The sequence below is a fragment of the Watersipora subatra genome, chromosome 1 (assembly GCF_963576615.1).
Source record: "Watersipora subatra chromosome 1, tzWatSuba1.1, whole genome shotgun sequence".
In the NCBI taxonomy this organism is placed as follows: domain Eukaryota; kingdom Metazoa; phylum Bryozoa; class Gymnolaemata; order Cheilostomatida; family Watersiporidae; genus Watersipora; species Watersipora subatra.
In genome coordinates, this window is record NC_088708.1 from 49,162,875 (window position 1) to 49,174,887 (window position 12,013).

A 12,013-nucleotide genomic window follows, 5' to 3' on the forward strand; every position below is an offset into this window, starting at 1 on the left:
AAAAACAAAAACAGTAAATTAAATTATGCGTATTGAAAGAAAAAGCTCTTTTTGTATCACGTTGTTCTGTAATACAAATGGGCAAAGTGCTGGTGTCTGGTATAAAGTGTCGTGGTTTTTTGGAGAAGTAGAAATGTAATGGATGGTCAGGGGGATTGGAGAAACGACTTGAGTATTTTAAACAGAAAATACATTGCGAAGAAGGAAGTTAAAAGTGAAACGCAAAAGGAAACCTTAAACGAGAGATATTGAAAATAACTTCAAATAGTTGTTTAAAAATGAAAAATATAAATAAATAATGCTAATTCTTCTTAACGTTATGTCCAAGTTATGCTAGCTTCGTATCTCTATTACTTCTCCTACCCTGTAACCATCCATCCCCTGCATCGCTAGGGCTACACGTTAAATTGCATGTATTTAATGTAAAGGGGATGTGACACTAAAAACGTTTTCGTTAAATTAATTAATTACATTAATTTTGTTTTGTATGTGTAGTTTTCTATTTATGCCATATATTAAAACCTATAGTAGTCATTGCTAATTCTTGAGCTACGGAATGAATTAAAGAAAATACAGTGTATATTTATAAAAATACTCTCTCGGGCATATAGTGGTTTTGACAGGGAAAGAAAACTTTGAAAGGGATTAACTGTATGTAAAGGTTTGCCTGTTTTCTAGACCAGACCACACAGCTTTAGGATAATACAAAAGAAAAGTCAATATCTTTGATTTTTCTTTCAAAAGACGAAGAATGCAACGAATCTTTTAAATATTGGGGAGAAATGGTAGAATAAAAGATACGACTACTAAATTAACTCATTGGATCCCACAATTGGTATTATCATGTGTAAGAAACCGTCACCCATCCCCTCAAAGCAGCGACGGTCAAAGCAGCTGTCAAGACTATAGTCAAAGTAGTGATAATCGACGCACAAGAATAGATATAAATAATGAGCCCTTATTAGCATACAAATACTGACAAGTTGTAATAACTTAAATGAAAAATCTTTACCAAGCTGCGCTAAAACAAATCCTAGCAGTTATGACATCACTGTCGAGTATTGATGGAAAAATTTATAACATTCGATACGATAGCATTGATGGACTAAGAAAGCCTTTTTCTTACTAGAGCAAGAGCAGGAAATCACTAACTAGAGTCTAGAAGTCTCCTAAATATCTGTAAATCGAGCTGAGTGATAGCACTTGTCAGCCATGACTCTCATGACATTCAGATTTGCCTACTCACTCTTTAGCCTACTATTTTGAATTCTTCCTTTTTGTGTATGATTGATGTATAAAGATGATTTCAACAATGACTATCACAGTCTTTTGGAACAAGTATAAAAACTAAACTGTTTTCATTGCAAACCTATAGCATGAACTGATTGCAATGATCACTTATAAAGTTTGTGTTACATGATGTTCTCATCGCTCATCCTAATCGTGATAATATGTATAGAAGTTCTGGTGAGAAGCACACTTGAAAAAGCTTTATTGGTAACTGCAACCTAAGTTTTAAACAATATACCGTAAAATCTCTAATTGAACGCTATGGCGCTCTATTTTTCAACTCTTCCTCTATAGTGGCGGTCAATTGGAGGTGGTGTTCAATTAGAGGTGGTGTTCAATTAGAGGCTTGACGGTAATATTTATTTTATTTCTACCAGTGCTACCAAAGGGACTCCTCAAGTTGATAACAGCAGTAGTATAGGTAGTAACGTGACGTGTCAGTAAGTTGTGATCTTTTATATTAGAATGAGTAATTAAAGATATTACAGCAGAGATACACACAAGAAGTTGGAGATGGTTATTGTAACATACATTATACTAGCTAGCTGTATTGAAAGACAGAGTGAATGCATGATCACGTGCAAAGCTTGCAAAGTTGTGTTAAGATAAAGTCTATATAAGATTGAATGGATGAATGAAATGCATGATTAGTGATATAAACCCACCCGGATATTAACCAGACTACTATAGCTATATGAATAATATCTTGCTAGCAACCGATAAATGTGGGATGGAGAAACAGTATGTATCTTAGCTTTATTTTCAGTTTTAATTTGAGCCAGTATGGGTTTGTTTTGATATTATATAATATGTCATCTAGCGCATACTTCATGCGGCGTACCAGGCATTAATTCAAGGCGTGAAATAACTCCTAAGAGACCACATATTTTAACAATCTGACCTTCATCTTTATGTATGCATTCTATTTTAGTGTTAAAAGAACAGTCGAATCTCGTGGCATATGAAATTGAATTGTTCTAAAAGTCTTTCGCATGTCTAAACCCTCAAATGTTGGTACAGATACTTGTATGAGAATACAATGTACTCTTTCCAATTCATCTCGCAGTTTTAAAACTTAAATTCATATAACTATATACATGTATATATATATAGCATTAAAATTTTCACATCGAGCTTATACTTCATCTGCCTCCCTGCAGGTCATGGAAGGCCTGAGCGAACACCCATACATTTTGTACATTATATAATGTGTTATATATATCTATACATCTATATAAATCTCAGTGTTTGTCTTTTTGCCTTTTTGTTAAATCCTGTGTCCAGTTATAGCAATTAAAATCTAGCAATGAAAAATCCATACAGCACTGGATTAGATCTAGGGACCTCCAGATCTAGAGGCGACAAACTTAACCATTAAGCTGCACAAAATACAACAGATTCATTGAGTAAATAGTCATTATATTGGTTAAGATACTCCTGCTTAAAGCCCTTCCTTGGGGTTAATAGTTAGCCCAGTTGACAGTCAAGCGTAACGATTGTTAAGCTGGTCAAACATGAGGGCATTGTTTTAGTAAAGATTTTAGTAAAAATCTAGCTTTAGAGGTAAGTTACTCAAATTCATTAAGTAATTATTCTAATATCCCTGCAATGCCAGCCATAGTATATATAAATATATATACGCATATATATTTATGTGTATAAATATATATATATATATATATATATATAAATATATAATATATTTATGTATATATATAAAACAATTATCAAGGAAGAAACCTTGATAATTAATATGTAAGCATAACTAATAATGATATTACCCATAGTATAGCAATGTTTATAAGCAAGAGCTGTATTGTTTATTTTAGCTATATCCCTGCATATCACCTATATACAACTGCATCAGTAGTTCTAGTAGTCTATACAAAGATAAGGGAGAAAGCTTGCGCCCAAGCATAAACATTAATAAATTGCATTATAGACTTACTCAGTAGATGAGCTGAGGAGGATGAGCTGTCGCAGGCAGCCATCCAGATCGACCAATTCTTGAGCTATAAGATAGTGCATGCTCTGCTGGGCCGTCTTCGCTATTAGTCGATTTTCGTGGCAACCTAATTTTAGCAGGAAATCTAACTCTGGAACCTGTGCAACAATAATAATATTCCATGATGATTTTATTAGCAATTACTGAATTTCAGACATGAAGATACTTTCTGGCAAGATAAACCTTTGAGGGGTCAAGCATTGTCCAGCATGTCATTTGTAAATTCTTTCTTCAAGCGACTAACAATTATATCAAAATAACCTAATGACTTGAAACTAAAACTTAAAATGACTTGATCTTAAGTTATGAGATCGAATATCCCATGATGCAAGGAGTAAAAATACAAACTCATCTCACCTCGTATTTTTTGAAGCCGACTGTCGATGCGCTGCCTAGCTTAGCTGCCACCATTTTCTGCAGAGCATGTACCGACTACAAGCAGAGCCAAAACACGGCATACATTACCTCTCAACAATCAAAATACAGCATGCATGACATCTGCAGAGCCCAAAATGTAGTGATCATGACCTCTTTAGTAAGATGTCTTAAGCTATAGCTACGCACTTAGGATGAGCTTTTGTCCTTTTACTAATATGCTGTAATACGAGTGAAGAACTGACATTTGTAAGATTGATTAGAGCCCCGCAATAGCGCTGCTGAGGCGACGTAAAAACTTTGTCAACCGAAAGTGGAATGTTTTTGCCTTAACCTACATCAGTAATTTACTACAAACATCTTTGGCTGTTTTTACCTTGCTTTGTAATTTATAATTTGCTTTGTAATTTATTATTAATTTATTATAATTAATAATAAATTAATATTAACTTAAAGTACAGATGAAAATGACAATACAAATTTTTGTTAGATCAGTTTAATCAAGTAGATTTGTTAGTGCAGGTCAAGGTCGTCTAGTCATGACTACTCACAGTTTAGGTCCTTATTGTCTATAAGAACTAAATAATAACAATAATAACACCACTAAAGCCTAAATATTGTGAAGGTTTGAAAGATTAACAACCGTGTGGCGTTATAACATATTAGACAAGCAAGTTACACCTTATGAAAAGATTTTTGTGTCGAAAAGAAACCAAACTAGATGTGAGGTAGGCGAATTATTGAGCAATTGAAGGTCACCACCATTGACCTTCGTAGGAACTAATTAAGTAATTAATTACAAATCAGACACTCTAAACCATAGCGTCTACACTGACTGCTACTGTAATAGTAGTAGTATGTACTCTATCCACACTCTATGTCGCTATAACAATACTCTCTACTGTAGGTCACGGGTAGTAAAGACAGCTGTAGTAATTGCTATATCACGTTGCTTCTATTTGGTGATAAAACTGAATGCACAATCTGCGAGCAAAATCGTTGAATTACCATCACTTTTCTTTGTAGACTTCATCTCAACAACCCTAAGCTGATAGTGTGAACCTAATTATGAAAGTGTGAAACCTGAAAACCATTCACCATTCACCGAAGAGAACGCAATGGGCCTAAACAGCTCATCTGAGCAAACTCAATTGATAGCGGGAATCAGTTACTACCTATCCGGAATCACTTTGCTAGTCGTCTGCATTTTGGGACTGTTTGCTAATGGTCTCGTGACGGCAGTCTTGAGCCACCGATCTTCAAGAGGAAGTTCTACAAATGTGTTTTTGCTATCATTGGCAATGTTTGATTCAATAGTGCTCGCGTGCACACCGTTTCTTATCTGTCTTCAACCGCTGTCCCAGGCCTATAGTGACCATGTGCATCCAAACATTATGCCATATGTTTACCCTTTGGCGCTAACAGCCCAGACGTGTACCATATGGATAACCGTTTCTTTCACACTAGAGCGATGGATCGCTGTGAACTATCCTCTGAAAGCCACATCACTCTGCACCGTACGACGGGCCCGGATAGTAACGATCGCTGTTGCATGTGCATCCATTCTGTACAACATTTCGCGTTGGTTCGAATATAAAACCGAGAAGATGATAATCAGCAACAATGACAGCGTTGAGGTCGCGTACATTACCCGTCCAACAGACTTGGAGCTCAATCCTAAATACGAATCAGCCTATTTCACATTCCTCTACCTAACGATCATGTGCATAATTCCTATATGCGCTTTGTCAGCTCTTAACTATCTTCTTATTCGAGGTGTCCAACGGTCTAGGAAGGTTAACCTCAGTGTGGGAAACAGAACAAGAAGTTCGAAGGAGAATAACATCACCATTATGCTAGTTGCAGTTGTGGCTGTCTTCATTGTCTGCCAGGTAAATCATTGTTTGTGATTTTAATGTTATTTTTCATGTGTCTTTTCTCTTGTCTCCTAATGCCTTTATTTCCATATAGCACAGCGTTTACTTTTCATATTAGCTTGTTGATTAGGCTTATGTGGTTACAGTAGAGTGCTCAAAAACAAATAAGACTGGACTTACATAAAGGCATTTAATCTGTTAAGTAAACTTCTTGTACAGATATTGTACTCTTAAGAGCTGTCGACATAAAAATAAATTATAATAATATATAAAAATCTTGAAGCTTGGATAAAGTAATTTCATTGTAACAAAGGGAGTTGGTCATGTGATATTTCTACAAAATATTGTTTAAAATGGCAATCAGTATAGAGCACACGTAATGATGAAAGACAAGGAGCCGTTTATTCAATTGTCAAAAGCAACCTAAATGTTAGTGGTCATGATACTGTCGAAATCCATCATACTTTTGTAGTTTGTGTAGTTTTTCTCCAAAAGACAAATCAAGATTCATTAAACACATTTCACATTAAAACAGTTAATTCACATAAAAACATTTAATTCACACTAAACAACAACTTTGATCGTCTTGCTCATAAATTTATATTTATGTCTGACAAGGTTAACATGACTTATTGACTTTTACTTTTACAGGTACCTGCTCTAGTATATAATGTCGCCTATGGTATAACAAGGTTAAACATGACTTATTGGTTCTCACTTTTACAGGTACCTGCTCTAGTATATAATGTCGCCTATGGTATAACAAGGTTAAACATGACTTATTGGTTCTCACTTTTACAGGTACCTGCTCTAGTATATAATGTCGCCTATGGTATAACAAGGTTAAACATGACTTATTGGTTCTTACTTTTACAGGTACCTGCTCTAGTATATAATGTCGCCTATAGTATAACAAGGTTAAACATGACTTATTGGTTCTTACTTTTACAGGTACCTGCTCTAGTATATAATGTCGCCTATAGTATAACAAGGTTAAACATGACTTATTGGTTCTTACTTTTACAGGTACTTGCTCTAGTATATAATGTCGCCTATGGTATAACAAGGTTAAACATGACTTATTGGCTCTTACTTTTACAGGTACCTGCTCTAGTATATAATGTCGCCTATGGTATAACAAGGTTAAACGTGACTTATTGGTTCTTACTTGCACAGGTACCTGCTCTAGTATATAATGTCGCCTATGGTATAGCAAGGTTAAACATGACTTATTGGTTCTTACTTTTACAGGTACCTGCTCTAGTATATAATGTCGCCTATGGTATAGCAAGGTTAAACATGACTTATTGGTTCTTACTTTTACAGGTACCTGCTCTAGTATATAATGTCGCCTATGGTATAGCAAAGGACACTGTAAAAAGAAGTGTTGGCTGGCGGATTTTATCGATAGTCCGAAACTTCCTGGTGAATGTCAACAGTGCGGTTAACTTTATCTTATATTGTGCATTTGGTCAGAATTTCCGTAACATCTTCCTGCAAAGGTTTTGTAAATCTCGTTTGGGCAAGATAAAAGGCTTAGCCGAACGGAAAACTCTCTCAACCCAAAACGGTTCTGTGTCAGTACAGATGCCAATACTAGACAAGAACTACAAAACAAATCAATTAGACAATGACTCTGAGCTTGGAGAGTTGGAGGCATGACACTTTCAGAATCATGATATTTATCTAATATGATGTTGTACGCTTTAGTAACAGATTTAACCTTATTTAAGCAGATGTGATGCCTTTATTATTCAAATAATCAACATATTTTGTAAGGAAATTTTACTATTTTTAATTGTATTGTAAAAATGTTTAGTAAAAAGTCATTTCTTAATTTCATTGTACACTACTTTCAGAAGTTTGTTCCCAATGAAACATGTATTTGCTGATACAGGAAAAACTTGCTAACTACTAATGTACAACTAGATATCAGATGTTTTGTATTAAGAACCAGTTTCATGAATAAATAAATGTTCAAAATGTTGTACATAATGTCAAAAAGAGTATTGATAGTGCTACAAATGGAAGAACTGGCAACTGTTTGTCAGTCTGGCGATTCTATTCATGAACCAAGCTTGTAACAGGAGTTGTCTCACCAATAAAACAATGAGGAAACAATTCTAGGATATGAGGATTCATAAAGCATGACAAACTAGACGCACCTGTATTTGAAAAAGTTCGCTGTTGAATTCCAAGCGCTTTCGAATGCCTTCCATTTCGGCCTGTAATAAAGCAGTTCTGATATAGCAATGTAAGAAGTTTCTGGAAATACAAGTTTGAAAGCAAAACTCAAATCGAAACACAAATGAAGTGTTTGCTATTTTTGTCAACGCTTGAATGGATCTTTTCAAAATCGATTATTTGTAGCAATATGTAAAATTTATTTGATTTGTCAAAAAATAGAACATTCTACAAATGAGCCATGGCACAAATCAGCAAGAATACAATAACTAAACATTTAAAAGGTTTTTTGTTGGAGCAAAATGCCACTTAATTTGATTTTGCTATCTTAATTACTTTAATTTGTGATATTGAAGAAGTTGCATGTAAAATCTATAAGCTATGTTGAAATATGTCAGCGCAAGAGGCAGAATGGTGAAAAAAGATGAAGATAGTACTAAACGATATGTAAATGCCTTGCTGCTGCGCTAATAGAACTATAAAAAACTGGAGTGCATTACAATAGTTTAGGGTGACAGCAACAAATTACAAAGAGCAGCATAAAACAACTAGCCAGTTAGGAGTCTGCTTCTAACATTTTACTCACCAAAATTAATATAAATGAAAGCATTCTGCTGCTTGGAAATATTGATCATATTTAAATCATTTGAAGCTTCAAATGATTAAGAATAATACTCTATGAATTACTCTATGAATTACTTTAATCGTTTCTCGATTACCATATTAGACGTTAAATTGTTTGATCTAAGCTAAGTAAAAATTAAACGTTAAAACTGCTCCAAAAATTATTTATTCACCCGTTTTATGCTTATTTATGCATGTAGGTCTTTAGCCACAAATTCTCTATAGGTATAGATACAAAAGCTAGCGATAAAACATCAATTTCGAGTTGGAAAAGTGTTTAAAATAATCAATTACCCAGGAACTTTTTCAACCTGATACAAGGAAAGCATCTATATTCATAAAGCCCATTAGATCTTTGTGTAAGACTAGATGAGCGCTTCAGATTTTCACATTTGTGGCCGATTTCATCCAAATTTCATACGCATATGCTCAGCGCCTTCCACGGGGTCGCTAAAATATTTGGTTTCCATACTCCTTCCGGTTCCTGAGAACCAGCCTCGTAAGCAGCTTACTAGAATTTTCCATTGGCAATGTGCCATGCTAACAACTTGAAAGTTACAGTTGTTCAACCAAGTTTTAAAACCTTTACAGTTGTTTTTATTTTTCTCTTAATTTATTACATCTACACAAAAACACTTCTCTCATGATATGTAATTTGAAAGTTAGAATGGGAAATGTTGTTATATGTTAAATACAAATCAATTTTCTGTCCAAAGACTTTTTATTACCCGCGCAATTCTGGGTAGCACAGCTGGTGTAGTATATAAACAAGGGTCTTGTTCGGTAACCACCGCAAAAGTGAACAGTTAGTTGGGATCAAACCTTGGCCCTAATGGTCATCAGCAGACACCCTCATCAACTAAACTATCTGTTATATTTATGTAGTTGTCTGCTCTTTATCATGAATAGCGGTAAGCCTGGTGATGCCCAACCTTTCTTTCATTATCAATCAGATCGCCTGCAGGTTTAATAAAATGGCTTCTAATGGCACTAAGCCATGACTTTGCGTGTGCATTGTTGTCCAACTACGACTATTCTAATAAATGATATAGCCGGACAATCAAACCTAGAATACCCATATGGACATACTTTGAGAGATATATATATAGATTAGTTAATGGCTACAACCTCTATGATAAGAGCAACAACTAATGTAAAGTCGGCTTAAATATTAACCAGTCAAACAACGTATTTACAGCCTGTAGCTGAACCAAGACAAGGCTGTGAAAAATAGGCTACCGGTTGTTATATGAAATAGTCTCAGATCGGAATTAGAGTAACAGATAGTAACAGGAATTTTGTACAGTGTTACATTATAAGCAAGAGAAGCATGGGAAAGATGCGACAACTTCATATTTAATTGTTAGATAATAGAATCATTACTTTATAATACATAATAATATAATACTTTATATTTATACTTTCATAATACTTTATAACATCCTTCCAAATATACATATAGTTTGTAATTAGTTTTGGCTGTGCTCTCTTAGAGTACTATTCTATTAAATTAAACTATTCTTCAAGTTAATTATAGTTTCAGCCTGAGTAGAACATAGAAGAGTATAGACAAGCATGTGAACATCGTTTTATATAAAGCCTCACTTCCGGTGGCAACGTACGTTCAGAAAAATTGCATACACTTGCATTGAGCTGAATTTCTTTTATACTTTTTGAAGCTTAGAACCAGTGCTAAATGAATAAATATTGACTGGAGGACTTTTATATTAGTCTAAACTAACAAAGAATTTTAACTTCTAATAATAATTAAAAAATTAATTATTACTCAAAAAACAGATTTTACCAATTATTTGGTATACAATTTTTGAGTTTTTTAAAAACATTTAGGAAAGGAAAACTTATAATATATGGAAATCGCCAACAAAGTAAAGAATGGAGAAGTAGAATTGTTGTGGTTAAGTAACCCTAGCTACTTTTTGAAGTGGGTTTTTGGTAGGTGAAAGTTAGTGTCTCAGTAATATGTTATCAATTGGAGGCGGGGCATTTCCACCACCACAGCTAACCAGCTATCACATGATTGTCTAAACTCTTATAATCTTTAACTCGGGTTTCAGCCCAAACTTTGTGTTGAGCACTCCTTATTAGCTTAACATCAATTATTATTTTTTAGTTAATTATTTACTTCAGCAGGTTATATCTATATTAATAAAACCCATTTTGTCATTGTCCACATGTCTGGTAGTCTGCACAAGCGCGATACAATTCTACATTTTTGGTCGATTTCATTCAAATTTGACACGCATGGGTTCCATGCCTTCCTCCAGGTCGCTAAAAATAATTGGTCTCAAACTTGATCTGGTTCTTGAGAACCAGTTTCCTGAACACCCACCTACAGGCTGATAAAAAAATTCCATTCTTCTTTCTATAAAGTATCTCACTCCAAGTCCCATGTCCTGTATGTAGGCAATTATGATTATTTCCTACTTTTTATAATCATGACTTTTCTCGGCTACTTTAAACAGTAGTTTGCCTTCTGTTAGATGTTTTTATTGAAACATCATAATCAGCTAACTGGACGCTGGCTTGCAGAGGAGCTCCTTCGCCCTTTTGCCAGGTTTTTGCTAGCCACCCTCCTCATCCACGCTGGAGCGCAAATGGAAGGCCAGTTTAGTTACAATCGGCCCGACCAGGTTTGGGGCAGGAACAATTGTGATTAGATGTCCTTCCTAGCAACACCAAGCATTGTCAATGGTCCGTATGTAACTTAAACCAATGACCTACTGATCATTAGTCAGCACCCTAACCTAACCACTGCACCTCGGTTGCTCATATAGCCTCAATATACGGATAAATAATAATTTAATAAACGGACACTGCATATGAGTAAATTAATACAAGAGTACCTTCGTTCAAACTGCAGTGATCACCAAGTATTAATGTGCTCGGGTGTGATCTAACATAGCCTACTTTAGTAAAGGATTCTGCACTCAGATTCTCATTATTTTAATTATTCTTAGAATACCAGAATTTTTTGAGATTGTTTTGCTTGTGCAAAACAATCTCAAAAAAAGATCGTAGGCTTCGTATTTCCAATTTTTCAGTCAATATTGCTATCGTGGGAGACGATAAGGTTTTATCTTTTCGTTTTTTATGCATGTACTCGTAGTGCATTTTGGATGTTTTAAAAGTTGTGACGTTGCGTGAAAGCAATGATATACAGCCCTGATACAGATATATATGTATATGATAAAATCACTGATCAAATGGATGTGGATGACTGGCTTTCTCTTGAACGGCGTCGCAAACTTACTGACATAAAAGTAAGGGAAAAATTCTAAGTAAATCTGCTTTAGTGGATACTGAATTTTCTGTGCAGCATTGTGAGGCATACCCTTCTACTCGTGTAGGTGGAATTAAATCCCACATTAATACAGAGACTAAGAGAAACTTCTTCTTTCATTGCATTGCACGCTTATAACATATTGTCTTGTTTTACAGCCTTTAACCACTTGTATACTAGTCACTAACAACATCTGGCAATCTAAAGTTTTGAAAAACTGTCGACCCCAATCTCTAGTTCTATAGGATATCACAATAAGGCTTCTGCACAGGAGCGGATGTGATTAGTGAAAAGAAGCCCCCTCCAGTGGAGGCTGTATATCATTGGTTAAAGTAAACAAAATCTTACTACCTACAG

The 12,013-nt window shown here is 34.8% G+C and overlaps 2 protein-coding genes across 2 annotated transcripts in view; one reads left to right on the forward strand and one right to left on the reverse strand.

Moving 5' to 3' along the window:
* Positions 1–7,768, reverse strand: part of LOC137388456 (focadhesin-like) — a 107,279-nt gene extending 99,511 nt beyond the window's left edge. The window contains exons 1-3 of the mRNA XM_068074945.1: positions 7,713–7,768; positions 3,653–3,727; positions 3,239–3,393 (exon numbers count right to left, since the gene is read on the reverse strand). Coding sequence (XP_067931046.1) covers positions 3,239–3,393; positions 3,653–3,727; positions 7,713–7,766 — 284 coding nt within the window. The 5' untranslated portion in view covers positions 7,767–7,768. The remainder of the gene's footprint in view (positions 1–3,238; positions 3,394–3,652; positions 3,728–7,712) is intronic.
* LOC137385339 (FMRFamide receptor-like) lies at positions 4,789–7,209 on the forward strand. Its single transcript, XM_068071788.1, has 2 exons — positions 4,789–5,562; positions 7,024–7,209. The coding sequence occupies exons 1-2, from the start codon at positions 4,789–4,791 to the stop codon at positions 7,207–7,209; spliced, it is 960 nt and encodes a 319-aa protein (XP_067927889.1).
* Positions 7,769–12,013: the final 4,245 nt, after the last annotated feature.